This window comes from Chelmon rostratus, chromosome 22 (assembly GCF_017976325.1).
Source record: "Chelmon rostratus isolate fCheRos1 chromosome 22, fCheRos1.pri, whole genome shotgun sequence".
Taxonomy (NCBI): Eukaryota; Metazoa; Chordata; class Actinopteri; order Chaetodontiformes; family Chaetodontidae; genus Chelmon; species Chelmon rostratus.
The window spans coordinates 13,969,074-13,996,687 of NC_055679.1; the positions used below are offsets into that span (position 1 = coordinate 13,969,074).

Consider the following 27,614-nt stretch of genomic DNA (forward strand, 5'->3'; position numbering starts at 1 on the left):
CAGAGGGACCACAGATCCAGAACTCAAACAGCTCCGCAGAGCTGCACATTAATCCAGATCACAACGACAACCAGAAGGTCCAGACTGCAGCAGTGGACACTGAGCCTGATACTATTTTATTGATCTGGATGTGGCCATATGGCCGTAAATTTAATCTCAGCTGCCGTACTTTTAATATCGAAAGATGCCTCCTGACAGATGACAAGTCTCTGTACCACAAAGCCCACGGGGTTATCTTCCACCACAGGAACATTCGACGGAAAAGTTTACCAACAGAGCCGCGTCCCTGGTTTCAGAAATGGGTTTGGCAAAATATGGAGTCACCTACAAACTCAGCTCCAATCTCTGATCTTAATCACTTGTTCAACTTGACATGCAATTATCGGCCTGATTCAAATATTCCTGTGCCTTATGGGCATCTGGTGCCAGTGACACCTGAAGATGAGAGTTTCAAATTGCCAGCAAAGGACAAGCTGGTCTGCTGGTGTAGTGAGGTAGCGCTTTTGAATGCACCTCCAGACTCCAGTCCTCAGTAGCCACTCCCTTAATTACAGCCAGCCTATATAAGGGATGAGTGAGCACATGCTCCTTCTTTTGGCTGCTGGTTCCTGTGAGTGGTGGCTGCTGTTTGCTGCACTGGTAGGTACGGGAGCCTTTTTCAGTTTAGTTGTCACGTTTTATTTCTTCCCTGCACTTTTATTTAAAACCCCTTTTTTCCCTCTTAGTAAGGCTGAAGGTAGCAGTGGTGTCTGAGCCCTCTCCCTGCTGTAGTGGTCTGGTACTATAGGTGGTAAGTAGGGTTGTGCTTTTTAAACTTTCAAAAGCAGTGTTGTGAACTAGTATTAATCTCATTTTCACTATATTATAGGTTCACATTACTGCTGTTTTGCCCTTTTAGCGTCCTTGTGATTTGCCCCTTTTAGCGTCCTTGTGATTTGCCCCTTTTAGCATCCTTGTGTTTTGCCCCTTTTAGCGTCCTTGTGTTTTGCCCCTTTTAGCGTCCTTGTGATTTGCCCCTTTTAGCGTCCTTGTGTTTAGCCCTTCCAGGGCCTTCGTGTTTTGTCCTTTTTAGAGCCTTTGTGTTTGGCCCTCATTTTGTTTGGTTGTTTGGTTTCCTGTTTTGCTTTCTTGTATTTTGTGCTTAGTTTCTCATTTTGATTTGCTTTTACATCATATTGAGTTACTACTTTGAATATATTAAAACATCTGGGTTGCTGTATTTGTTAATTTTGTTACTAGTATGTTTCTTTTAGTGAGGTGGAGCGCCATTTTTGGGGGGAGGCTAGCTACCCCGGGTCAGGGTCCTACACATTGCATGTAAGTAAAGGCACCAGGACACGATTGTTGAGATTGCTGTGAGGTTTGCTGTGTTTCACTAGTGGTGGCACCTTTAGGCACCCCTGCATAGTCTGCCTCCCCACTGATGGCCTCTGCTCACTTTTACCCTTAGGTTATGTTGGGCTGAGTTTTTTTAGGTATTTTATTTGTTGTATTTGTTAAGGCCTTTTTTAGATAATGTTGCAATAAAGAAATGTTTATAATCCCTTACAGTGTTTATTTAGTTTTAGTTTGATTAGTTAATTTTTCCCTTTTCCTCTGCAGCTTCAGCCCTGCCTGTTTATATAGATTTTCAATAAATAATTCATTTATTTAAAACAATACGTCTTTGTCCTGTTTCAGAACGAATCTGTGCGCTTTACGAATCTCCCAACTGTTAATATTCTTGAGGTATTTCCTGGGGTGCAATTCCCCAGGTGGCGTTGTCGGTTCTCCCCCCTCATACTACTTTGTGACCTTTCTCCCCTCACTCCGCCACACTGGGTTGTGAACAACTGGAACCAGCGCCTTAAGAGTTCAGTTCTACAATGGAATGAAAAATCATGTCAAGATTCATACTTATGGAAAGGCATTTGGCCAACATATAAGTGATGAAGACTATTTAAAGATAATTTCTAGTTGTAAATTCTATCTCTCCTTTGAAAACTCAGTTCACAAAGACTATCACAGAAGTTATACAGACCTGAGATTAGGAACTGTACCAGTCGTTCTCCAAGACAAAATTATGAGAACTATGTCCCAGGAGATGTCAATGACTTTTCTACTCCAAAGGAGCTGGCAGAGGCTCATTTACCTTGACCAAAACAATTCTGAGTACATGAGATACTTAGACTGGACAAGAAGGTTTAAATCGAAAGTGTATGAGATTGGCAGAGAACCAGCTTGCAAAACTTGTGCTTACTTACAAAACCACAGAGGATACCAAGTTTTTCATGATCTCAACAAATGGTACTGGGGTTAACATAGAATATTGCCAAGTTACATTTCAGTCTGGGATAGTGTCTTTTGATTTGCTGAAGGGGTCATAATGCAGTCAACTGTGATATTTCTAAGAAGCTACCCAAAGTCTGCAGTGATGGTACCCTTGGATTCTGTGGTTGTGCATGTAGTTTCATGGGTCAGCAGCTGCTTCATACTTCATACATTGTACATTATAACTTTTATGCTATGCTTATTTTGGGACGACTCTGCATTTTGTCAGGGACACTGAAGAATGTTGTCTGCTGTGATCTGTAGCAAGGTTATTACAGGTATCACTGTATTGCTCTTTGTAACATAATTATATTAATTTCTTTGTAAAGGCTGTTCATGGCTGCTGCCACCTCCAGCACAATGGAGGTGGATGGAATGTTGTTTCATTGTTCACAGTATTGAAACAATGTGTTTCTCAGAGATACATATCTCAAAACCTGTCTGCACGGTAGACATAATATGCTGTATGTTTGGGTTTTGGTTGTTTTTTGTTTAATCTGTAATTGTACATTTTTCAAATCATTAAGTCAACCAATATGTAACTAATTAATTTTAAAATGAAGTGATGTAGTAAATATATTTAGATTGGACCAAACTGAACCATGTGGCAGCCAGTAAACTGCATCTTATTGTCATGTAGAAGTTAATAATTTACCTACTGACTGCAGTAGTTTTTTGGTATTCTCTTAATACACTTTTACTTTGAACACACAGTATATTGTGCTTATTAAGAGGAGGAGTCACTTGCCAGACAGGTGGTCAAAATGAAAGTCAGCATCAGCATCCTCTTTCAAATTGATTCCCGTGGTTGTCTGAAGAGGCAAAGATGAGGATTGCACAAAGTCTGCAAAGAGGCAGAGACAAAAGAAGAAATTCTGTCCGTTATTTAAATGCATGTAAATATTGGGGGCTCAAGCACACTTTCTGTCTGTCAAAGGAAACAGTTTCGGCAATTTAAAGATATGAACAACACATTTTTATCAGCAAAGAAACATCCCATAATGCACAGCGCTTTCTACTTCAAGCGGAGATTGTTGCTCTGTTTCTTATTACAGTTTTAGCTCTGCCTCAATGGCCTCTTATGATGGAATAAGTTGACGTTTTATCGACCTCCAACAGTTTGAAAGGTAAACTGGTGTGTAACCCTCTCCACACATCGCTGTCATACTTCTATTCAGCCGTTATATCAACGAAATTAAAGTCCAATATTTTGTGCTTCGGGCTCTGAATGGGTGTGTCAGATAGGGACTGGTCAATCTAGATCTTCATTCACAGTCGGACAGGATCGGCTTCGGCTGAATTGAACCTGTGCAGCGGCTGAGCGGCGGAATGTCGCCGTGCTGGCTACACCTGCAGCGCACCTTCGACAAAGGTTTGTGTGACTCATAAAGGGCAGCAGGACGAGGAATTTTCTCTTCGAGATTGTGTCTTCAGTGCTTGAACGCAGCACAGCGCTGTCAAACCTCAACTATTTCACCGAGTTTGTGCGCCTTTGGGTAAGTTCAGATCGTTGTATTTGTTGTTTTCATTGAACCAGGAAGTCTCTTTTCGGTAGAAATAAAACATAAATACGAACATCGAACGCGCAAGGAAGAGACTGAATCCACAACTATGCAAGTAAAACGAGATTAACAGGAAGTTTGATCTGCAGATTATTCCAAGTCCAGGGAGCCAAGTAGGAGAAGGCTTTAGTCCCAGCTCAGTGTCGACCCATGAGACCTGCTCAGAAAGTCACCAGGTGGAGCGAAGCTGAAGACTGCCGGCGGTCTGCTTCAGGAGGTTACACATAGACGAGGAGAGTCTACCCGGTATGGCCTTGGACGCAAACACAAAAATGAATTTGTCTCCGTAGATTTAGTGGCAGCCAGCCGAATCATAAAGGCACCAGAGCTGGTAAACGGTGGAGTGTACAAGAGGCAGCATGCATTATAGATAACATCGCCACAATCCAAAACACTGACAAAATAGTCTGCACAACACATTTTCTTCCTGACTAACATGTTAAAACAAGCCTGTTGTTGAAAATAAAAACACGTCCTTAGTTCCATCTTCTTCCGCTGAGTCACTATTTAACAGGAAATTGCATTAAGAACTACTTGAGCCCAGGTAGTGAGACTCGAAGCTGTTGAAATGCTACCTGACGCTCATGAATGGCTTGACTCAGAGATGGGGTACCAGAGTCGTCTGCGTAAAAGTGCGGTCTAGCAGCAAAAATCGAAATTTGGACCTTGGAAATGTCTAAAAAGTCTGACTGAGGAACTTTTCTGAACCATTTCATGCCAGTGTCCATTACCTCAGTGTCACTTAATGTCTTTAGCGACAGCTCGGAGTCTTAAAGCAGCACAGTGTTGCTTATCCAGGGTTTTGATTATAGGCTGTCATTTGATAATTAAACTAAGGGTGCCGCGCCATGCGCTCATACCTGACTGGAGGCTGTAACTGTTACAGCGCCATGGTCTGCCAGAAATACTTTTAGTTGACAGTTGCACTGAGCTGCCAACATTTTCTTTTTTACTATTAACTTTTAGCATTTCTCTGTCATCCAGGCTACTGTTTCAGTCTCTGCTGTCAGCTGTTATCAAAGGGCGCAGGTGACACGAAGCAACAAATAATAATAAAAGCTCCAACTGCGAATAAGCTCGACTCCTGTCCTGTCTAGTTTAATTTAACGAAAATAAACAGACACTTTATGACCAGTTTTTCTCCAAAACGGCTGCGCACACCTTGTGGAAAAATATAAATACAAGACAGGCCTATTTTTACGCTTGTGTGGCGCATCTCCGTGGCGCATACGCTTTGTTTCTCTGCGTTTACCTGCAACAGGTAAAACTGCATAGAACTGTGTTCATATAATTAAAACAAAGACCACATCGCACCAGAGGCAATGCAGCAGAGCAACCTAGTGTTTTTTTTTTTTTACACTGCACATTAAAATAAATCACATCAATATGTATCCATGACTGTATCGTTGAAACGAACTCGGTTATTATTTCAGTATGAGTTAACATAGTTTGCGCCTCAAACCCCTGCATAACCTATTGCATTATGGAAAAACTCCATATACAATCTGTGAGGCCGGTGATCTCTGTGGAAAAATACTGTGGATGTCGCCCGCAGGAGGAAGATCCTGCCACGGTGTCAGTGTCGGGTGTGTGTCACAAAGACAGGCATAGGGACAGAGCCATGAGGCTAATGGCTGACGTTTAAAAGGTATTGCATGACCCACCTAACCGGTTTCACTCAGGGAAACGACGCAACACGCTACAGTGACAGAGTCCGTGGAGCAGGCCCTCCGCCCCGCCTCCGTCACACGAGGCCGGGCCCTGCAGGTTTCGGCCCGAGCGGAGTGGCTCAGATGGGCGCGCTGGCCTTGCGCCGGAATATGGAAAAGCGATACGCGCTGTGTTATTTGACACCCCGGGACACACCTGTCCAAAATCACGTGATCACTTGCTCTTTTTTTCACACTGAAACGTTGAAATATCCCAGCCATTCTATAAAAGTATTTTAATTATAGCCTGTGCACATAGAGAGTGTTTTTCGGAAGTTCTTCATCATGTAATCATGTGCGTTACTTGTGGTGCCCTCCCCTTTCTAACAGGTCTCGAAAAACACCTCCTGGAGCATGTTTTTATTCCCGGCAGAGAAATGGCTGTGATAAATACGGCGAGGTGGAGCAGAGGCACTGCTGCATTTCTCTCCGGAAATCAGAACAATAAATGAGGCAACTTGAATCAGATTCATGAGGCCTTTTTCAGTTTTTCACGTTTTAATGTTGCTTTATTTAAAGCATTTTCATGAAGGTTTAACTAATACAAATTAGTTGATGTTTGAGTTAATTCGATTATTCATTGAATTCCATGAAATCGTTCAAGGAAAATAAATTCCAGGCAATAAAACTAAACCATGAAAACGAGGTTTGCTGCGCTGCAAAGTTTCTGGCAACTTCACTGAAACTGCATGAATTATTGTCCTCTGAGATGTGAACTCCGATTCGCTCTGCAGGGAAAATACGGTGACCCGCCGTTCACTGTCAGCAGAGACGGAAACTGCGTGAAAACATGAAAATCCTGCACTCGTTTGACCCAACCGTCCACCCCAGCTTCGCCTTCATGCGAACTCTCTTCCTCCTTGAAGGCCTCCTGGCGTCCTCCTTTACTTCCGTCATAATTACTGCGACCACTAGAGGTCGCCCTTGATAATAAACGCCAATATGGATCGCAATAACCTCCTTGCACAGTCAGCCTTCAGTTCACTCCATAAATGTTGTGGCGATTACAATGATAGTCCCAGTAAATGATGTAGCTTTACTGCGACTTTGTGATATTAAATTACTTTTGGCCTATTGCAGTCAAACTTTTATGACTGTAATTGCAGTAAGTACCTGTGTTTAAATGATTACCTGATAACACACCACTATTTCCAAGCAGACACCACAGTTTATTGTCATATCAAATGTTCTGTGTATAATGAATGAATCTACTCTCTCTCCAAAGGTGAGCCATGTCCTCCTCAGCCTGCCAGTGGACTTTTCTGCGCCCATTTGTCATCAGCAGCCTGTTGGTGTTGGGCTTTGTGGTTCTTTTCTGCACATACTACAAGCCTGACATCAAGTTCCCCACTTTTGACATTTACATGGAGAGAGGCAATCATTCCTGTCCTACAGTTGTGTGTGCAGAGGGACCACAGATCCAGAACTCAAACTGCTCCACAGAGTTGCACATTAATCCAGATCACAACGACAACCAGAAGATCCAGACTGCAGCAGTGGACACTGAGCCTGATACTATTTTACTGATCTGGATGTGGCCATTTGGCCAAAGGTTTGATCTCAGCTGCAGTATTTATAATATTGAAAGATGCCAAGTGACAGATGACAAATCTCTGTACCACAAAGCCCATGGGGTCCTCTTCCACCACAGGGACATTAATCCAGCAAGTTTACCAAAAGAGCCGCGTCCCTGGTTTCAGAAATGGGTGTGGTCAAATATGGAGTCGCCTGCAAACTCAGCTCCAATCTCTGAGCTTAATCACTCGTTCAACTTGACATGCAATTATCGGCTTGATTCAAATATTCCTGTGCCTTATGGGCATCTGGTGCCAGTGACACCTGAAGATGAGAGTTTCAAATTGCCAGCAAAGGACAAGCTGGTCTGCTGGGTTGTGAGCAACTGGAACTCGAACTATAAAAGAGTTCAGTTCTACAATGAAATGAAAAATCATGTGGAGATTCATACTTATGGAAACGCATTTGGCCATCGTCTAAGTGATGAAGAGTATTTGAAGATAGTTTCTAGTTGTAAATTCTATCTCTCCTTTGAAAACTCCATATACAAAGACTATATCACAGAGAAGTTATACAGACCTATGAGATTAGGAACTGTACCAGTAGTTCTGGGCCCTTCAAGACAAAATTATGAGGACTATGTCCCAGGAGATTCTTTCATTCATGTCAATGACTTTTCTACTCCAAAGGAGCTGGCAGAGAGGCTCATTTACCTTGACCAAAACAATTCTGAGTACATGAGATACTTAGACTGGACAAGCAGGTTTCAAGTGAAATTGTCTGCGTTTGGCAGAGAACATGCTTGCAAAACTTGCGGCTACTTACAAAACCACAGAGGATACCAGGCTTTTCATGATCTCAACAAATGGTACTGGGGTTAGCTGAGAAATAACATTTGCCAAGTTACATTTCAGCCTGGGATGCTGTCAATAAAACTCTCACAGCGACACGTAGATGTCAGCAATTCCACCTGAATTTCGTCCATTTTCTACAAACAAAATGCCATCACAATAATTTGCTGCCACCTCCAACACAATGGAGGTGGATGGAATGTTGTTTCATTGTTCATAGTGTTGAAACAATACGTGTTTCTCAGAGATACATATCTCAAAACCTGTCTGCATGGCTAGAGATGACGGAAGACATGATAGGCTGTACGTTTGTTTTTCTGTGTTTTTTTTTTGTGTGTGTTTTTTGTTATTTAACCTGTAATTGTAAATCATTAAGTCAATCAACAAGTAGCTATGTAATTAATTAATTTTAAAATGAAGTGGTCTTGTAAATATATTTAGATTGGACCAAACGGAACCACGTGGCATTGATTTCAAAAATGTGATTCATGTCTTGTCATTTTAAAACCCAGATCTACTTTTTTTTATCATGAAGTGTTTGTATTAAGAATCAGCAATCAAGAATTGAATTTCTCATTTTATTTCCACCCTGATTTTTGTTTTCCATGACGTCACACATTCAGTTTTCAGTGACTTTTATATCTCAGAAATTACAACTGAACTGTGAATCTTGTTTCCATTTGTCTGTCCATGTGATTTTATCACAAATTAAAGCTATTTTTATCAACTCAATTTGATCTCCAGGTTTGTTTTGTTGTGATGGAGTAACTCTTAATACTCTCTTATACTTCCTATACTTTGGGAGAGTGTCACTTATTAGACAGGTGGCCAAAGAGGTGGGAGAATTCTTCCTGTCTGTTATATGGCATCTGAGAGGGCCTCATAGAGGGCCTGATTGGCTGCTTTGAAATAGTACAATTAAATATTTAAATATGTCAAATCTGGCAGCAGAATCTTCAACAGGCTCTAGTCAGCATCAGCATCCTCTATTAAATAGATTCCCATGGTTGTCTGTGCAATCCTCACCTTTGCCTCAGCAAAGTCTGCAAAGAGACAGAGACAAAGAGAAGAAGAAGAAATTCTGTTCACCTCACATCACTGAAGCCTTTCAATATCACACACTCTGATATTTCACATCAATCATGTCCAATCATTTAAATACATGTCAATATTGCGGGCTCGTCAGCACACTTTGTGTCTGTCAAAGGAACATCCCATAATGCGCAATGCTTTTCTGCTTCGAGGTGAGACTGTTGCTGTGTTTCTTATAACAGTTTCAGCTCTGCCTCAAAGGCCTCTTATGATAGATAAGTTAAAGTTTTATCAGCTCTAAAAGTCTGAAAGTTAATCATATGAAACATCTCTTGCTCGCTGCACTGAACACATCTGCATCTTTTCTACATGTGCAGCCCTCTCTACGCATGAGTGTCATGTTTCTATTAAGCAAATATATCAATGGAACTAAAGTCGGATGATTATTGTTTCAGTTTTTGGGTGGGTGTGTCGGAGATGGGCTGGTCAGTTTAAACAGAACTTACAGGTAAACGAAAACAGGAACGCTTTGTCTACATAAAACACGTGCAAAGCGGATGCGCCGCGGAATGCATCATTTTCCTGGCTTCACCAGGTCCGGCGGTGAGTTTTGGGACTGTGTCTTCAGTGTTTGGACCCAGCACAGCGCCTGAACCTTCCGCTTTCTCACCTAGTTTGTGTCACAGACCTGCGGGTAAGTTAACATCTACACCTACAGGAAAATACGTGAGGGATAAAGTTTATTAAGCAACCGGCTGGTAAAATAAATGGCTTCAGGCTGATTAAGACCTCAAGGAGGAAGCCTTGTTTGATACAATGTGGAAAGAGTTTGGATGCTGATCAGAGTCAGCGGGGAGTTAACGTTAGATTAATAACCTCTGATCGCTCATCTTTTCTTCTCTTTTACTAACTTTTATCATTCTCTGTTTCAAGTTCAGGTTTCCGTGTCAGTCTCTGCTGTCAGCTATGAAACTGCGCAGGTGACAGGAAGCAACAGATAGTAAGAGAAACTCTCAACAGAAAACTTCCAGTAAGAGTCATTCAGTAATTTGAGTGGTGTAAGTGGTAGTTTCATGTGTGTGTGTGTGTGTGTGTGTGTGTGTGTGTGTGTGTGTGGACGGGATGAGTCCTTGAGCGCGACGGAGCACAGCGTCTTCAGACTTTGCGGATGCGTGTGGTTGCGTCTCAGTCGTGCTTTCTCAGGAGATTGGAAGGTTGTGATCGAGAGGCGAAACGAAAAGAAATCGTGAGGCGGACGGTCGATCACCCGCTGCCCCGCTTTCCTTTCACAGCTCGTCCCTTGCGTCCTTGTAAAACCGGTCAGATTGCTAATTTAATCCGTGTGTTTATCCAGCTCCAACGATCGACCTCACCCGGTCCGTGCTTATGCCTTCAGTGAAATATGGCCGTGTCCCCGCGTGTGTGTCTGCGACCCCACTCCCACCAGGCACCGTGGCCGAGGACCTCCCACTCCCAACAAATTTGCATCCCTCCCGTGAGCGGCGTGAACAGTGTTTCCCACATGCTCGGTGTCACTGTGTGCACATGCAGTTCGCAATGCAGGATTTGTTCATTTTAACCATTTTTTGTGGTTGTTTTTTTCACTTTTTACCTGTTGGAGGGCCGTGCAAGCGCCAGAAACTAAAACACACACGCCACGGTAGAGACGAGGAACACCGTGTCCACCGGCGAGTGCGCGGCTTTCCTGGTCAGTGTCGCAGCCTCGGTTGACGCGGTCATACGGCGGCAGACGTGTTGCGCCGCGTCCATGCCGCATTTATTTCGGCATGGAACGCGGAGTGGACCGGCTCAGCGGGGTGTGTTGGTCACGCACACCCGTTACGCAAACAAGCAAAACCTTGGCTCTTTGTTTAATGGCACAGTCTGTCGGTTGCGCCCAGGGACACGCCTCTCCAAACTCACATAAAGGTCATCTTAAATCTGTGTCTTTCGCACCAGTATCTTCCCTCCAGAGCTCCCTGTACGATGTGTGCAAGCTTTGTATTATTGTTGCATTTTCACAGCCACCTGAAAGCAGCAGGACCGGTTTGACATTCTGCCTCGTTTGAAGAGGTGGTGCGCATTTTCAAAGCAATGCGCAATTACGCACGCGTCATCCAGCGTGGACACATACATTCAATCATATGCCACAAGCACCAGTTTCTTTCAGAAGTCCACAGACTTCATGGGTTTTGTACAAACCAAACCGGGGCGACTACACCTTGAAGTTTATACAACTGCGAGATACGGCTGCGATAAAAAGAGCATGGCTCTAAATTGTTTTGCGTAAATTTGATTGTAGCGGACAGGAAACAAGTGTGCGTTTTTGTTTTGTTCTGTGTTTTCACCACGTTTCTCTCTGGAAATCTGAACAATAGGTTTGCCTTCTTAATTGCACAGAGTCATGAGGAGGCTTTAAATCGCCATCTATCCAGAAAATCTCAAAACACTATTGCTATTGCTAAAGAAAAGGGATTTTTGGACTGAACTGTAACCGATCTTTGAGTCGTTACTTTGCTGCTTTTCTGTTTCACCTCTCTGACACATGTTCAATCTTTTATGCATACTAGCATGTTAGTGTGTATTGTGTGCACAGGATGTGCAGAGGGCAACAGCTTGCAAATGAGAGCTTCTCTGTTACTGCATGGGAGGTAGTAATACTGCATCACACAACCTAAAGTGGAAAGAAAAAACATCCAGTAACATAAGCAGATGTGCCATTGTGTAGTCAGGTATACAGAAGAGCCTGTAATGATTAAAAAAAACAATTATAGTCTTAGTAAATGATGTAACTTGACTTTGTGATTTCAAATTACTTTTGGCCTTTTGAAGTCAAACTTTTATGACTGTAATTGCAGTAACTACCTGTGTTTAAATGGTTACCTGATTGCACACCACTTCTTCCAAGCAGACACAACAGTTTATTGTCATATCAAATGTTCTGTCTATAATCAACAGATCTATTCTCTCTCCAAAGGTGAGCCATGTCCTCCTCAGCCTGCCAGTGGACCTCTCTGCGCCAGTTTGTCTTCAGCAGCCTGTTGGTGTTGGGTTTTGTGGTTCTTTTCTGCACATACTACAACCTTGAAATCAAGTTCCCCACTTTTCATACTTACATGGAGAGAGGCAGTCATTCCTGTTCTACAGTTAATCCAGATCACAATGACACCCAGATGGTCCAGACTGCAGCAGTGGACACTGAGCCTGATACTATTGTATTGATCTGGATGTGGCCATTTGGCCACAAATTTAATCTCAGCTGCCGAACTTTTAATATCGAAAGATGCCACCTGACAGATGACAAGTCACTGTACCACAAAGCCCACGGGGTTATCTTCCACCACAGGGACATTCATGGAAATCTAACAAGCTTACCCAAAGAGACGCGTCCCTGGTTTCAGAAATGGGTGTGGCAAAATATGGAGTCGCCTGCAAACTCGGATCCAATCCCTGAGGTCAATCACTTTTTCAATTTGACATGCAATTATCGGCTTGATTCAAATATTCCTGTGCCTTATGGGCATCTGGTGCCAGTGACACCTGAAGATGAGAGTTTCAAATTGCCAGCAAAGGACAAGTTGGTCTGCTGGGTTGTGAGCAACTGGAAGCCGAACTATAAAAGAGTTCAGTTCTACAATGAAATGAAAAATCATGTCATGATTCATACTTATGGAAGGGAATTTGACAAAGATCTCACTAAACAAGAGTATTCGAAGATAGTTTCTAGTTGTAAATTCTATCTCTCCTTTGAAAACTCCATATACAAAGACTATATCACAGAGAAGTTATACAGACCTATGAGTTTAGGAACTGTGCCAGTAGTTCTGGGCCCTTCAAGACAAAATTATGAGGACCATATCCCGGGAGATTCTTTCATTCATGTCAATGACTTTTCTACTCCAAAGGAGCTGGCAGAGAGGCTCATTTACCTTGACCAAAACAATTCTAAGTACATGAGATACTTTAACTGGAGGAGAAGGTTTAAAGTGAAAATGTCTGCGTTTGGCAGAGAACATGCTTGCAAAACTTGCGGCTACTTACAAAATCACAGAGGATACCAAGTTTTTCATAATCTCAACAAATGGTACTGGGGTTAGCAGAGAAAAAACATTTTTGTTTGCATGTGGCTTCACAGGTCAGTGAAACACAGTGCTTTATGTTTCATATGTTGTGGTTATGGTTTTCATAATATTCTTATTACAGTTGTTTGGGGACAATTCTGCATTTTGTACGGGACACAGAAGAAATTTGGTCACTGTGATCTGTTATGAGTTTATTCAAGGTATCACTCCGTTCACAAACGTCATATAATGATATTCTTTCCATTGCTTTGGACATACCTTCACATGGCTGCTGTAACCCCAACACAGTGGAGGTGGGTGGAATTTTGTTTTCATTGTTCATGGTGTTGAAACATTATTTCTCTAAGACACACATCTCCAAACCTGTCCACATGGCTTGAGATGAGCAAAGGGAAGAAATAAAATCCAGCATGCTTTTTTTTTTTTTTGTTATGTCATCTCTAATTGTACATTCTGCAAATCAATCATTTATGGTGCACAAACATTTTTAATTAGTTGGTTTTGTAAGAGAAGAAGAAGAATTGCTCATTTTCCATCACAGAAAATGGACCTCAAGAGTCAGAAGAAACAAGATTTTATGGGTTTTATTTCTTTTCTGTAACAAATCGTCATGTTTTGAAGGGAACTGTAACGAAAACTACATTTGTGCAAGTCAGCCATCAATTCATCCAAGTGTTTCTGTCTGGAATATCATGTTTTTATGAAAGGACTGGCTCTGCTGCTGATAATACAGTCTAAGTACACCCTCTGCTGGTGATCGGCCAGACTGGTTTGGAGTTGTGTTTCAAAAGGTGTAACAAGTCAGCCAGTGTTTGACTCGAGTATTAACGATCATGTTTCTCTGTGGAAATGGACACGAGCGTGATTACCCAAAGCTCTCTGAATGAGGATGGTCACTCAGCAGGTGCAGCCACACTTCAACAATCAGCTTCTTCTGGTCGATCTGAAAGTCTAGTCATGAAACAGGAAATAAACTTGACATGAGCACCAAGCTGGAATCTCTCCCGCCATCTCCTCTATAGAGTAAGTAATGGAATCACTGTAAAATAACAAAATACTGATTTAAGAGTAATTGTTAATCACAACGTTACACTGGAGAGACATGCCTCTCGCTACTGTTCATGGCAGCAATAACCCCAAAATGTCCAGTTCAGTTTAAATTATCCTTCATAAACAACACCTACATTTATTCAGCCTAAAAGCTAGCATTTAAGATAAGATAAGATAAGATAAGATAAGATAAGATAAGATAAGATAAGATAAGATAAGATAAGATAAAACTTTACTGATCCCATGCTGGGGAAATTTACTTGTTACAGACAGCAAGAATAAAAAGGAGAGGTAGAAAAAGAACAAATAGACAATAAAAAGAATACAAATTCAAATCAGCATTATATATCTACATCATATACAAAATAGTATAAAAAAATAATATTGCCTTGTGAAGAATGGTTCAACTTTGAATTGCACATGAAAACAATGTGAATTCTAAATATTTTTTCTTCTTAAAGTAATAGAAATTTTGATTCAAAAAAGTGATTGGACTGTATTTCCTAGCAAATTTAGGTTCAATTTAACTTGCGTATCTCACATATCTGATGACCACCAACAGGTTTTTACACTGCAGATGTAAATTTCAGGGTTATTTACCAATTGTACATCTCTGGCGTCCATCTTTCCTCATGGTCTGACGTTTGTACTGAAATATTCCAAGTTGGCCCAAAGATGGCGATGACAACAAGAATAATTAGTTATCCACAGCCCCCCATGCAGGCAGCTCTTAACAACAAATGGAATAGCATGTTCAATCAGCAGCATCTGTTAGATGTTTGTTCATCACATACTTTTTTTTTTTTTTTTTTTGCTGATGCAACAGTCACAGGTTTGATGCAACAGATAACACGACCTCTGTGTTTACCCATAGACATTAAACTCCAGCAGACAGGAGCTTTCGCTGAATACACCTGCACTGCAGAGGAAAACCATGTCCAGTGAGCGCCGAGCATTCCTGCAGCGAGCTGGGGGACTGTAGTCGAGGCACAATCAGAGAAAGTTTCAGTGGTTTGTCTTCCTTTTTCTTGTGGCGAGAAGAGCATGTTCACACCATCTCAGATCAATCAGCACTTTTATTTTAACTGTTGGTTTTAATCCAAGCTGAATGTTAGTGCTATGTGATAATCAGTGTGGTTTCATTTGATTCAGACTGGTCAAAATTTCAAGTATTTCACTACCATTAAACCAGCAGCGTGAGAATAAAGAATAAATAGTATTTGGAGGTAAAGAGTGTGTGCAGTGGCCACTTTCTGTCCATAGACTGTCTGCCAAGAGAGCTCTCTGATGGGCCTGAGCTGATGTTTTCAGGTACAACAGATCTATACCAACAGCTGACATCCGGACTAACAGGCAAAAACCACGATAAACTGATAAAATAACTGTAACACTGTAATATTAATATTACTATACTATGAACTGAAATGGCTTTTTTAACTTTACACATTTCAGCCTTAATCACTACATCACATATTCCCGTTTTGCAAATATTTTGGTGCCTAAACCCAAGTAGTTTTGTTGACGAAAACCTAGTTCAGTACTTTTGATTCCTAAACCTAGCCTAGTAGTTTTGGTGATTAAACCTAACCAGTCCTAATATTGCCACTGACGGATGTATTTTACAGTTACTTGAACGAGTGCCTGCAATAATATGTCTTCCTGGATGTTTTCAACGTTGAATTTTAGCAATTGCCATCAGAGTCATTTGAAAGACAAATTTCACAATTGAAATTCTACATATTGTGGCTTTTTGTTTTATCATTTAGTCTGCAGCAACAGTAACCCTCTGTGCTGTGTGTGTGCACATAGTTGACCAACTGCTTCATATTTATATACTGTGAACTTATTGTAGTAATGCAATCCTCACAAAGGTTACCCAAAGGACAAAACTGCATTTTGTAAGCGGAAGAGTCAAAGAAATTTGCCCTCAGTGATCTGTCACAGGGTTATTTTATTTACAACTCTGTTCACAAAGCCTCTTTGTCTGTTAATAATACAGTAACTAAATAATCACTTTGTATATACTCTTCCATTGCTGCTGCCAACTCTAGTACAATGGAGGTGGTTGAAGTTTTGTTTCCATTGTCAATACTGTTGAAACATTATATGTTTCTCAAAGATACATGGCTCAAAACCTGTCTGCATGGCTGGACAGGACTGCAGGGAAGACATACTACGCAGTATGTTTGTTTTGTTTGCTTCTAAGCCTTAACTGCAATTTTGCAATTGAGCTTGTGAAGCAGCATGAATAATTAAATATATTTTCATTTCAAAATGAAGTAGTTTTCTAAATATATTCAAGCTGGACCAAACTGGCATTAATTTGATGCAACTTAATTTGTTAACATTTAAAACCCAGAGTCAACATTTTTTGGAATTTAATCATGAAGCCTTTTCATTCAACATTAATTTTTGGTGATTTTTATATATCAGAAATATTTGAAAAAATAAGCAATGATTTATGATTTAAAATTAAATATTAACAATTAAATATCTTAAAATTTCTCATCTTGGCTGCAGAATCAATCATCAGTTATAACACTGGGCTTGTCAACACACTTCTTCGTCTGTCAAAGAAAACAGTTTTGGTTATTTAAAGATATGATATTGTGCTTCTCTACTGTGTTTCTCATTGCAGTTCAAGCTCTGCCTCAATGGCCTCTTATGATGGAATCATTTGCAGTTATCTTATCAATCTCTAACGGATTCCAAGTTAAAATTACCATCAATATCAATGAAACAAAAGCCTAATCAGTTGCATTGTCTGGATGGGCGTGCCAGAGCGGGGCTCGTCAGTTATTCGCAGATACAAAGAACCTGTACCGTGGATGTGCGTCGGCATGCAGCTATACTGGCTTGACCTGCCGCGTATACTTTCAGACGCTGCGCGGTTGTGTGAGTCACAGGCGATAGAAGACAACGACATTTCGTTTTGGGAAACTCTGTCATCGGTTGTTTTAACTGTACATGTCAGCACGGGGTGGGGTGGCTCAACAAGAGTTGGCCAGGCATATCAGTGGATCTGCGCAAATAAAGAAGGTGGTATGCGCTGTTATATTCCTGGCATTGTTCGACGGTGACGTGCCAGCACACACCTCTCCGAAGTCACACGAAAGCCTCCTTTAATGTTAGACAATATTTAAAAGACGGATTGTTCAGGGTCCGATTAAGGCTTTACCGGTATCGTTGGTTCACAGTATGTGGATGTATGACATCTTTCTATTATGGTCGCTTTTTTCACAGCCACCTGAAGGCATCAGGACCGGTTTGACGTTCTGTCTCGTTTTAAAAAAGCGCTGCGCAATTTCAAAGCAATGCGCAATAACGCACGGGTCATCCAGCGTGGGATCCTATGCCACCAGCACCAGTTTCTCTCAGAAGTCCACGGACTTCAGTAGTTTGGTACACACCAATCTGGGCGACTGTAATTTAAACTTTACACAGCCAAAAAAAACATCACCATTCACTGTGCATCTTCATCCAAAAACGCCTGGGATCAACTGCCTCACACTTTCTGTGTAGTAATTGTCCTCTAAAACACTGCATAGGCATCTTCATGCACGGAAAATACGGTGATCCACCTTTCACATCCCCAGATACGCAGACGCATACGGATGATAGAGTCTTGTTGCTGGTGTTTTGGTCCAGGTTGAACATTTTGATCATTTTTTTCATTTTGATCATCTTTTGTTTGCAGGGAGAGGAGGGATATTAATATTCAATCATCAAAAAGTAAAGATTGAAGTAAAAATCATATTGATGACTAAAGATAAAATAATACAAGTGAAGGAAAGTTTGCGCCACTATTTTTTATTGACCACAGCAGCACTTAAACTTCAGGTTTTGGGTGGATGCTGAGCAGAGGATAATCTTATTCTTTATCTTCCTCTGACTTGGAGATCATTTATCGCAGCTCTCTATTTACCAACTGGTTGATAACGCCTGTTTGTATGTTAGAAGATGATCTAACCCCAAATTTTAACCTTTTTATTATCACTTTCAAGTTTCATGTGAAAATTTTTCTAGGCTTTAAATTATTCCTTCACTGCTTTTCTATTTTACATGTACCTGACATATGGACAGTGTGAACGGAGGGCAACAGCTTGTTCCTGTTACGAAAAAAAATCCAACTGGTTAGCCAGACGTACAATTGTGTCGTCATATCAACAGAACAACCTGTAAAACAGAAAACAGTCAATAAAAGGCCACAAACGTTAACGTTCAGACTCCCTCCACGTCTCATGGGGACAACCACCCTTTATGAAGCTCCTACGGCAAACCAATCTCCATTCTCATAGAGGAGACTAAGACTGGTAATGGTGTTAAGAAAGTCACATATAGACCGAGCTGCTGATCAGTTTATCCCGTTTGAGAGAGTGTCACTCACCAGGAAAGGAGCCAGACAGGCAGGAGAAGTTTTTTTTTCTGACCCCTCATCTACCTGTCTGTTAATTGGCATCTGATGGGCCATATTGTTGTTTGGAAATATTACAATTAAATATCCACAGAACAGGCTCTCGTCAAGCGTCGGCATCCTCTTTCAAATAGATTCCCACAGTTGTCTGTGCAATTGACTATTTAAAGATATGAACAACACATTTTTATGCACGAAGAAGCATCCCGTAATGCACAGTGATTTTCTGCTCCAAGGTAAGATTGTTGCTGTGTTTCTTATTACAGTTTCAGCTCTGCCTCAAAGGCCCCTGATGATGGAATAAGTTAAAGATTTATCAGCTCTAACAGTCTGAAAGTTAATCATCTCTCGTCAAACATCTCTTGCTCGCTGCACTGAACACATCTGCATCTTTTCTACATGTGCAGCCCTCTCTACACATGAGTGTCATGTTTCTATTAAGCAAATATATATCACTGAAATTAAAGTCCAATCATTATTGCTTCAGCCTCTGGATGGGTGTGTCAGGGAGGGGCTGGTTCCGCAGACGAGCATGGTAGATGCAAACCGTAACCATTTAACGTGTAGCGGGTGTGCCGCAGAATGCATCTTTTTCCCGACTAGACCTGCAGCGCAGGTACGTTGCAGGATTGTGTGAGTCACAGGACAGTGAGCTGTCGATCCGGGACTGTGTCTTCAGTGTTTGGACCCCGCACAGCGCCTGAAACTTCCGCTTTCTCACCGAGTTTGTGTCACAAACCTGCCGGTAAGTTAACATCTACACCAACAGGAGATTATGTGAGGGGTAAAGTTACTAAGCAACCAGCTGGTAAAATAAATGCCGACGCGCTGATTAAGATCTCAAAGAGGAAGCCTTGTTTGATAAAAAGTGGAAGATATAGAGCTTGGATGCTGATCAGAGGCAGCGGGGAGTTAACGTTAGGTCAGTAATCTCTGATCGCTCATCTTTTCTTTTTATCAACTTTTATCATTTCTCTGTCATTCAGGCTGCTGTTTCAGTCGTTAATGTCGGCTATGATCAAAGGGCGCAGGTGATAGGAAGCAACAGATAAGTAAGGTAGAGTCACTACCTGTACGCCGGTAGATTAGTTTTAAAAATAGCTTGAGCCCCTGTCCTCTGGTCATTAAAGGGGCTTTGGTAGCCTTGTAGCCAGTTTGGATTTCAGTTGTCTGGACTGAACGCCAGGACCAGGTGGAGTGGCTCAAATGGGTGTTTTCGCACGTCTGTCAGTGACTCCTTGCAAACACCACCATGATGATATCAAAACCACATCAGCTAACACGAGGTCTAATAGAGAATGATGTGCACTGTTATTTTCCTGGCGCCCCTCCAAACATCCCATTCACACCTTCTTAAATATTATGCTTGCTTGTTTCACACTTCTCCAGACAGTAGAAACGCAGAAAATATCCCACCAAAAATAGCAAAACATGATATTTCAATGTGAGTCTGTACCGGGTTATATTTAGGGTTTACCAGTATCTGTCCTCCGCAGCTGACTGTATGTAGGACAGCCTAGGCTAGTGGCAAGGGACTCCAAACGTTGAGTTTTTTATATCCTCTGAGGTCTCCCGCATATGAAATGGTTCTCGTATAAAATTATTCTTTTGCAGAAGATATTGTGACACAACCCAAAAATAAAAGAAGTGCAAAATAAAGCCTGGCCGAGTAGGAGATGATACAGCTGAACGCATGTAATTTCATAAGGCAAGCCTTGATTGATGCCAAATTTAGACAGGGGGTTCCTGTACATACTGAAGTCATAGAGTACTACAAACATCAATGTAGCTACCGTGAGAGTAAATACCAAATATGAAGGTCTATGAATGGCTTTGTTGTCCGCGGTCTGAGCAGTGAAGGAGCAAACTGGTGGCTACAGGTAGAAAGCTTAGTAGACCTATACAGTCACCACATGCAGACTGCTAAAAGATGATTGGAGTTACATGCAAAACACCTTGCAGTCACATTCTTGCCTCATCATCAAAGGCACTGGTTTTGCATGTCTACTATGAAGGCAAAAGGACGTTTGCATCGTCTACTCTCTCCATGAACGCTGGACATAGTAGGAAAGATTCGTCCCAATCAGTGCTATTTCACAGAAACTTGCATGCCACGCCCTTACAGGCTGTGACATCACGAGCAGCTTGTGGGGAAGACAACAGCTTGCTGATTGCAAGAAATGTCAGGCTATGAGGAAGCCTAACCTCACAAAACTGGTTTGGGTTGTTACACTATGGAGATAATTCCAGTCAGAGAGTCCTTTGTTGCTGGGAAGCTTGTTTATTCCCTAAACATGAGTTGAACATGCAGGTTTTGCATAGGTGTGGACCTACCTGTGGTCTGAAATATACATAAGAGAAGGATAATATAAGAGATTTGACAGTTATTTCTGTGACACAGGAGGCCATATTCACACAGCAGTGTTACTTCAGGGCTGGAAGCTCAAAGGCTGTTATCAAAAAGGATAACGTCACACTGCTGTGGACCAGGATGCAAGTCTCGTAGAAATAGGAAATCTGAGAAATTGTAATCATTTCACTGCTTCCTGATTGATCACTAACTGAAAGGGGTCTTTAGGGGTCACAATATCTGTCAATTTAACCAGTTTTTCAGGGAAGTATGAATCCATTTCATACGTGGGAGACCTCAGAGAATATGAGAAACACTGCTGTGCTTTTTTTTCTACCTCCAGCAGGGGAAGAACAAAGGCACTTATCTTATTTTGACCCTAACATGCTTTTTAAGTTTAGCTAAAACTCTCAATATATTTTCATTTCTGGAGAGAATTGAGATCTCACCTGTCTTGTTACTCTTGGAAACAAACCTGCTGTGTTGATGACAGCAAGTGGAAATCCAAATAAATAAACTATAAAGTAACTTCTTAACTGTAAGCTATGTTTTTGTGTGTGTGTGTGTGCAAAATATATACTAGATGTTTTTATCGAGTTTCCTAGCAGAAGTTCTTATAAAATTTTCAGATCATTTCTCAGTTATTCTTTTTTCTAATTATGACTTAACAGTGTTGGAGTAAATACTCAAAGTACTGATTCAACAAAAAATACTCAGTTACAAGTAAAAGTCCGGAATTCAAAATCATACTCAAGTAAAAGTACAGAAGTACTTTTAGCTTAATATACTTAAAGTATGTAATGAAAAACAGCAGTTCCTCAAACTGCCACTTGAGGCTGGCTCCAAAAGCAAATCAATTCCCATAGACCCCCACACTAAAATGGCAAGAAATGAATGTACAAGAATAATAATATCCCTTCATGACAACTGAAAGATATCCATAAGATTGAACAATGACACTATAGTTTCCTTGTGATTGCCTGCTTAGCCATAATTATGATGATTAAATTTATTGTGTTTGATTAAACTTGAGCCTGATGAAATAGCAAATAAGAAACAACTGACTTTTTGGAATCAGACTTTTTGATTTGTCAAATTCAAGTCCAATATTCAATCATCTTTTACGTTTGGTTTGATCTGCGAACTCCTGACAAATTATCTGGGTCTTGTTATCATGGTATTATGCAGTATGTTCTTTTACCAGCAGCTCATTTACTTTGCACCGGCCAGGTAGTGTACATATCAAATCAAATTAAGTCATACTGAGATGTTCTATTAAAAAAACTGTGTTTTGTTTTGTCACTGCAGAGTTTCAAGGATGAGAAACATCAGAGCAAGAACGTTATTGCTGTCAGCATCTCTTGGTCTGTTGGTCTTCCTCCTCTGTAAAGATTTTATTGACCTCAAAAGCAGTCACCTCTATGCAAATGTGAGAGAGGGTGACACTCAAAGAAGACAACCCACCAAGAACAGCTCCTATGTATACTCCTGGCCAGGATGTCAACTAAATACATCTGCTGCAAAAGCCGCAAACTTCAGCTCTCTTCCTGATAGTATAAAAGACTTTCTGTACTATCGACACTGTCGCCATTTCCCCATGCTGCTGGACCTTCCTGACAAATGTGGAGGAGCTGATAAATCAGCAGACATCTTCCTTCTGTTGGTCATTAAAAGCTCTCCTGCAAACTACGATCGCAGAGAGGTGCTGCGCAAAACCTGGGCTGAGGACCGATTATACAACGGTGTGCGGATCCGAAGGCTCTTCATCTCGGGAACGACGGGTTCTGGTTTTGAGAAAACGAGGCTGAACAAACTGCTCGAGCTGGAGCAACGTGAGCACAGAGATATCCTCCAATGGGACTTCAGTGACACATTCTACAACCTCACCTTGAAGCAGATTCTCTTCCTGGAATGGATGGAAAGAAACTGTCCGAACGTTCGCTTCCTGCTGAACGGTGATGATGACGTCTTCGCCAACACAGACAACATGGTCGAGTATCTCCAAGGCCTCAAGGATAACGATGGAAGCAAGCACCTCTTTATTGGCCATCTGATCCAGAATGTTGGACCCATTAGATCATCATGGAGCAAGTATTTTATCCCAGTTCAGGTACAGGAGTCAGAATCATATCCCCCCTACTGTGGTGGTGGGGGCTTCCTCTTGTCTGGCTATACAGCTTTGGTCATATATAAAATGTCCCAGTCCATCCCCATTCTTCCCATTGATGATGTTTACATGGGGATGTGTTTGGCCAAAGCAGGACTTCGTCCAGGTTCTCATATGGGTGTGAAAACAGCGGGACTGTACATTCCCTCCGGTGCAATAGATGGATATGACCCTTGCTACTATAAAGAAGTTTTACTGGTGCACAGATTCCTTTCAGTCCACATGTATGTTATGTGGCACAGAATCCATGATCCAGATCTGAAATGTGGTCCTTCCGAGAAAAGGCTTTAGCGGCAATAAACAGTAACTTAAAGATAGCAAAAGAGTGACATTGACATTATAGTTAGCTGCACCAAATACAAATACAGACTTTTTTCTAACATACTGCATATGTGATGCCTGATCACCTCATCCATTGTTTGTTGGGTAAAACTTCAAGGTTGGCTACATCTGAGCTCATAGATGCAAAGCACTAACAAATGATTAACCACAGATCTGCTTTTTGTATGGCTATCGATATTAGGGTGAAATTGACCTGTGCACAGATATAAATCATGCTTAACAACAGCTTATGAAGGGCTGAGTTGACAGGGAGTTTGCAGATAAAGGAACAATCCACCTAAAACCCTTCGTCACAGTTTAAGGACAAACCGCTAGCTTGTCCATAGGTTATCCACCATTGGCACAGCAGGCTAACCAAGCTTTGGATTTCTCCACATGTTGAGCCAGTGTGTGTGGGATTTTTTTTTTAGCATTTCCTGAGCCAAAAAATGACTGTGTTTAATCTGCTCTAAACTGCAAACATTAGCATGCCCAGCTAACTCTCTTAAAATACAGCTGTTATTTAACCCAGTGTTACTGTGAAATACAATGTGCATTTCTTCGTAGGGTTCGGCTACAGCATGCGAATAAGAAAGCTTTGTTCATGACTAACACAGCCACTGTGCGCTCAGTGTGGAGCAACGTTAGCGTCGTCTGCTCTGTACTGGACAATCAGCTTTAGTCAGCTAAAAACAGTTAGAAATCTAGTCTGGTGACAGGATTTTAAACTAACTCATGAAGCTAACATTAGCTTAACTATTAGCTACAGGTGATCAAGTATGAAAGCACTTATGTGTTTGACATGAAGGACCTATTTTTTCAAAAACCGAGAATTTTGAGAGGAAAATTAATTCACGTTCATGTTTTAAAAAAAATCACATAAAGCTAACAGTGTGTAAAGTACACAAGAATTTTCGTGTGTCAGTATTTTAGTAAATATTCATATTTTTGACTAAAGCTGGGTATTAATGCACAATACATTCTGACTGCCAGCTGAATCGTGTGCATTTTACATACATGTCCCAAAAACAGCCAATGACCAAAAGTTAGCAACAAATGCTTCTTAGTCGTGTTTGTTTATTGATCAAACAGATATTTCCTGTTGTAAATAAATAAATTTTAGAAATGTATTTATACAGTGTACAGGCAAACATCTAGTCCACCTGTACACCAGTATTGTTTAACTTTTCAAACAACACCCAGCTGCAGGTGTGAACGGTGCAGAGCTATAATGTACACAATATTACAGAAATTAACATTCGAAAATAATTATGCAGGGTTTCTTCAATTAATTATGTAAAGAACATAATTTCATGTCTTAAGTTCATAACTTAATAGTTTTCTTTAATTTGGGGGTCGGGGGGGTTATCTTGTGCATCTTTATTTGTGTTAGAACAATATGTTCAGAAAGAGTGCTGTTTTGTTTTTCTGCCTTACATCAGTGCTTCTTAACCAGATACCACTGTTGGAATTGTTAAGAAGAAAAAAAGGTGTTTTTGAGGACTTACAGTACTGTCAAACACTCTTCACAAAGGGTCTCCAGTATGTACAACCCCCATTCCAAAGCATTTGGGATGCTGCATAAAATGAAAAAAAAAAAAAACAGAATGCAATCATTTGCATCATTTTACAAAGTTTTACAACATGTTCCCAAGCCCATGTAATATCCTTTATACAGGTGTGTTTCGCAAAGTGGTGAATATGGGAAATGTTTAACTTATTTTCAGACTGTATCTCATAATGTGTAATCAATAAATATTGATTGATCATATTTACATATTTCATATTTACTACCACCATAATTACATATTTTTTCATACATTATGATGATATATGATACCAGGGGCAAAGGAAAGCACTGAAAGCCAAACAGTGGTGTCATGACAGGCCAAATTGAATATTAATGTGAATGGCCTTCATTTGAAGTTCCACATTAGGAGGCATTAGAATATGTATAAATGAGTGTTTCTAAGTTATGTGACCGAGGCCCTGAACTCATCTGGCCAAGGCTTGGGTTTCAGAACATGAACACTGCCCCATCCTCGCCTGTGAACGACTGAGCCTTTCGAGGATGGCCCTTTCATACCCAATCATGATACTGTCATCACTCTTTTTTTCCTCTAAGATCAGCAGCATCCTTCATTGACTGATTAATATCTGCTTGCATGTCTTTATGCATATCTATGTATGTACACATACATGCAATAGCCCTGTGCACAGCTGTATACAGTCCAACACCAATAGTTTGTTGCAATTGACCTCAAATTAAAGACAATTAAACAGAGATGAGGAGCACAGGGCGTCTTTGCCATAATACGTGTCAGACTGTATGAAATTCCTTTAAGGTTAACTTGTTAGTTATCAGCCAGACTTACTAGCATCCACCATGTTCTCAAAATCCACAACTCTGACCAGGCCATTAGATGCATGTAGCTAATGATGTACTTGAAGGGATGTTTTCCTCCGAAGACACTGGATGTTCTCAACCCATCATTTCTGCCAGCCATGCATCTTACCGCTCTCCCCATATATTACACTGGATTTATAGCGGGAGGGTGGGGATGTGTTGAAAGTCTGTATGAAGACAGCACTGTGGTGCCCTCTTGTATCCAAAATATGTTACTACAGTTGTATTACACTACAAATAGAGAAGTGCGTGCCAGATTAATATCTTTCTAAGGATGACAACTGCCAGTCTTGTGAAATGTTGCATAATCCTCCCACAGATAATTCACCTGCAGCATACTGACTGCAAAACAGGTCAAATAAAACAACTTCCCACAAGAGTAAAAGTACTCAGGGAACATTTCAGGTGATAATACTAAACCTGTTACTGATAACAATAACAGCAGACGGTTGTGTTTCAGCAGTGATGTTCTGGATCTGTGTACTGTGTAAATGAGGTTTCCAGGGAGCCAGAGAACAGGGGAATGGGGAGCCCTCGTGTGGACAAACAATGTAACTTCAGAACTAAATGAGAACATTTAAAGACAAATAGAAAACTCGATTGAATCAAGGCCATACTGTAAAATCCATTTTCTGAACTCTTCCAGTGGAGAAAGCGCAATGCAGTGCCACATAAGCTCCCCAAATGAATGCACCTGGAATGTGGATGCTCCACATGCTGTTTTTCGCCCCTGCACATCAGACAGCCGGAGTCCAGCCCTGCCCACCAGGGTGTGTGGGGTCTCTGGGTTCAGCAAATCGGGAGAATGCATCACAGGGTGGTACAGTCGAGGCGGACTAACACAATGCGCAGAAGTAAGTAGGCTGAGGGCTATGGTGATTATGGAGATTGCATCAGAAAGAGAGCACATGCATGTGGCCATGTGACCGTGCATGTGAGAAGTGCAAGGAGGGATGCGGTGGTCAGAATGAGGAAATGGTCACATTTGGTAACGGAGAGTTTGTCTGTCAAGCTGCTTTGTATTAGAATGAGGTTCATCGTTTAGCAGCTTTGTAAGGAAGCTGCAGACCTGTTCAAACCAAACCAAAGGAGGGAGGAACAGAACAGGCTGCATCACAAGTGTCCTCAATTGCGTCCAAGTTTCCCTCGCTTGCGTCTTTGGCGTGCGTCCCTCCCACAGAGGATACTTGCAAAGACGCAAGGGGCTTTTCTCATTTCTCCTGCCTGTTACCCGGAAATCCCTCTCAGCACGCCATTTTGAAGGATAACACAAGTTCTTAAACGTATCTCGAGGAGAGCGGAGAGAGGGGAGTGGAGGTTGGCCCGAGGAACTGCGACCGAGGGCGCACAGGTGTGAAGTGTTTTTGAGATATGAAAGAGGCGTGACAGAGCCGGGATATTCACAACGTGGTTACTCCTCACTCCATGGCGGCATGTCACACCGACAGACACTGTTCTGACCGCATTCCTCCATGATATTTCACCTTGATATCCCTTAAGGTTTCACCATTGGGTGCAGGCCACACCCAATTTAACCGCTACGACCGTGACGCAATGTTCACAGGTGCAAACAGCTCCTAGCGTCAAATTCTTGTATCAACACGACGGTCTCTGCCATTCAGCACTCCTATCCCGCACTTCATGGTGTCATGTAGTCGTCAGTTGTTATTGTGCAGCTGGGCTACATTAGAGATCAATTTTACTTTGTCATCTTCAAGAGGAACTGAGAAACGCTCACACTGAGGAATGACGAGGGAGAGGAAGAAAGACAAAATGTGGAACTATACATAAATATATATACTTTGTAGATATTCATACAGTATGTTTGTGTGTGTGTGTGTAGA

General features: G+C 41.4%; 3 protein-coding genes and 1 pseudogene across 6 annotated transcripts; all 4 read left to right on the top strand.

Annotated features, from left to right (window-relative positions):
- The first annotated feature begins 1,831 nt into the window (after positions 1-1,831).
- On the top strand, positions 1,832-2,503 carry LOC121626094 (annotated as a pseudogene).
- Positions 2,504-3,568: 1,065 nt separating this feature from the next.
- Positions 3,569-8,673, top strand: LOC121625783 (4-galactosyl-N-acetylglucosaminide 3-alpha-L-fucosyltransferase 9-like). Of its 2 annotated transcripts, XM_041964040.1 has the most exons (3): positions 3,571-3,806; positions 3,962-4,118; positions 6,807-8,673. In XM_041964040.1, exon 3 carries the CDS (start codon positions 6,814-6,816, stop codon positions 7,975-7,977), a length of 1,164 nt encoding a protein of 387 aa, XP_041819974.1. In that variant the 5' UTR covers positions 3,571-3,806; positions 3,962-4,118; positions 6,807-6,813; the 3' UTR covers positions 7,978-8,673. The 2 variants fall into 2 exon arrangements, with proteins under 2 accessions (XP_041819975.1, XP_041819974.1); XM_041964041.1 differs by lacking the exon at positions 3,962-4,118 and having other exon boundaries at positions 3,569-3,806.
- An 819-nt stretch (positions 8,674-9,492) lies between these two features.
- LOC121625784 (4-galactosyl-N-acetylglucosaminide 3-alpha-L-fucosyltransferase 9-like) lies at positions 9,493-13,827 on the top strand. 3 transcript variants are annotated; one of them, XM_041964043.1, is made up of 3 exons: positions 9,495-9,673; positions 9,913-10,009; positions 11,957-13,827. In XM_041964043.1, the coding sequence occupies exon 3, from the start codon at positions 11,964-11,966 to the stop codon at positions 13,074-13,076; it is 1,113 nt and encodes a 370-aa protein (XP_041819977.1). In that variant the 5' UTR covers positions 9,495-9,673; positions 9,913-10,009; positions 11,957-11,963; the 3' UTR covers positions 13,077-13,827. The 3 variants fall into 3 exon arrangements, with proteins under 3 accessions (XP_041819979.1, XP_041819977.1, XP_041819978.1); XM_041964044.1 differs by having other exon boundaries at positions 9,918-10,009; XM_041964045.1 differs by lacking the exon at positions 9,913-10,009 and having other exon boundaries at positions 9,493-9,673.
- Positions 13,828-19,105: 5,278 nt separating this feature from the next.
- Positions 19,106-24,997, top strand: LOC121625737 (N-acetyllactosaminide beta-1,3-N-acetylglucosaminyltransferase 3-like). The gene is made up of 2 exons (XM_041963976.1): positions 19,106-19,270; positions 22,184-24,997. The coding sequence occupies exon 2, from the start codon at positions 22,194-22,196 to the stop codon at positions 23,331-23,333; it is 1,140 nt and encodes a 379-aa protein (XP_041819910.1). The 5' UTR covers positions 19,106-19,270; positions 22,184-22,193; the 3' UTR covers positions 23,334-24,997.
- The last annotated feature ends 2,617 nt before the right edge of the window (positions 24,998-27,614 follow it).

Coding starts and splice junctions, on each gene's coding strand:
- LOC121625783 (XM_041964041.1), top strand. CDS start 6,814: ATGTCCTCCTCAGCCTGCCAGTGGACTTTTCTGCGCCCATTTGTCATC.
- LOC121625784 (XM_041964045.1), top strand. CDS start 11,964: ATGTCCTCCTCAGCCTGCCAGTGGACCTCTCTGCGCCAGTTTGTCTTC.
- LOC121625737 (XM_041963976.1), top strand. CDS start 22,194: ATGAGAAACATCAGAGCAAGAACGTTATTGCTGTCAGCATCTCTTGGT.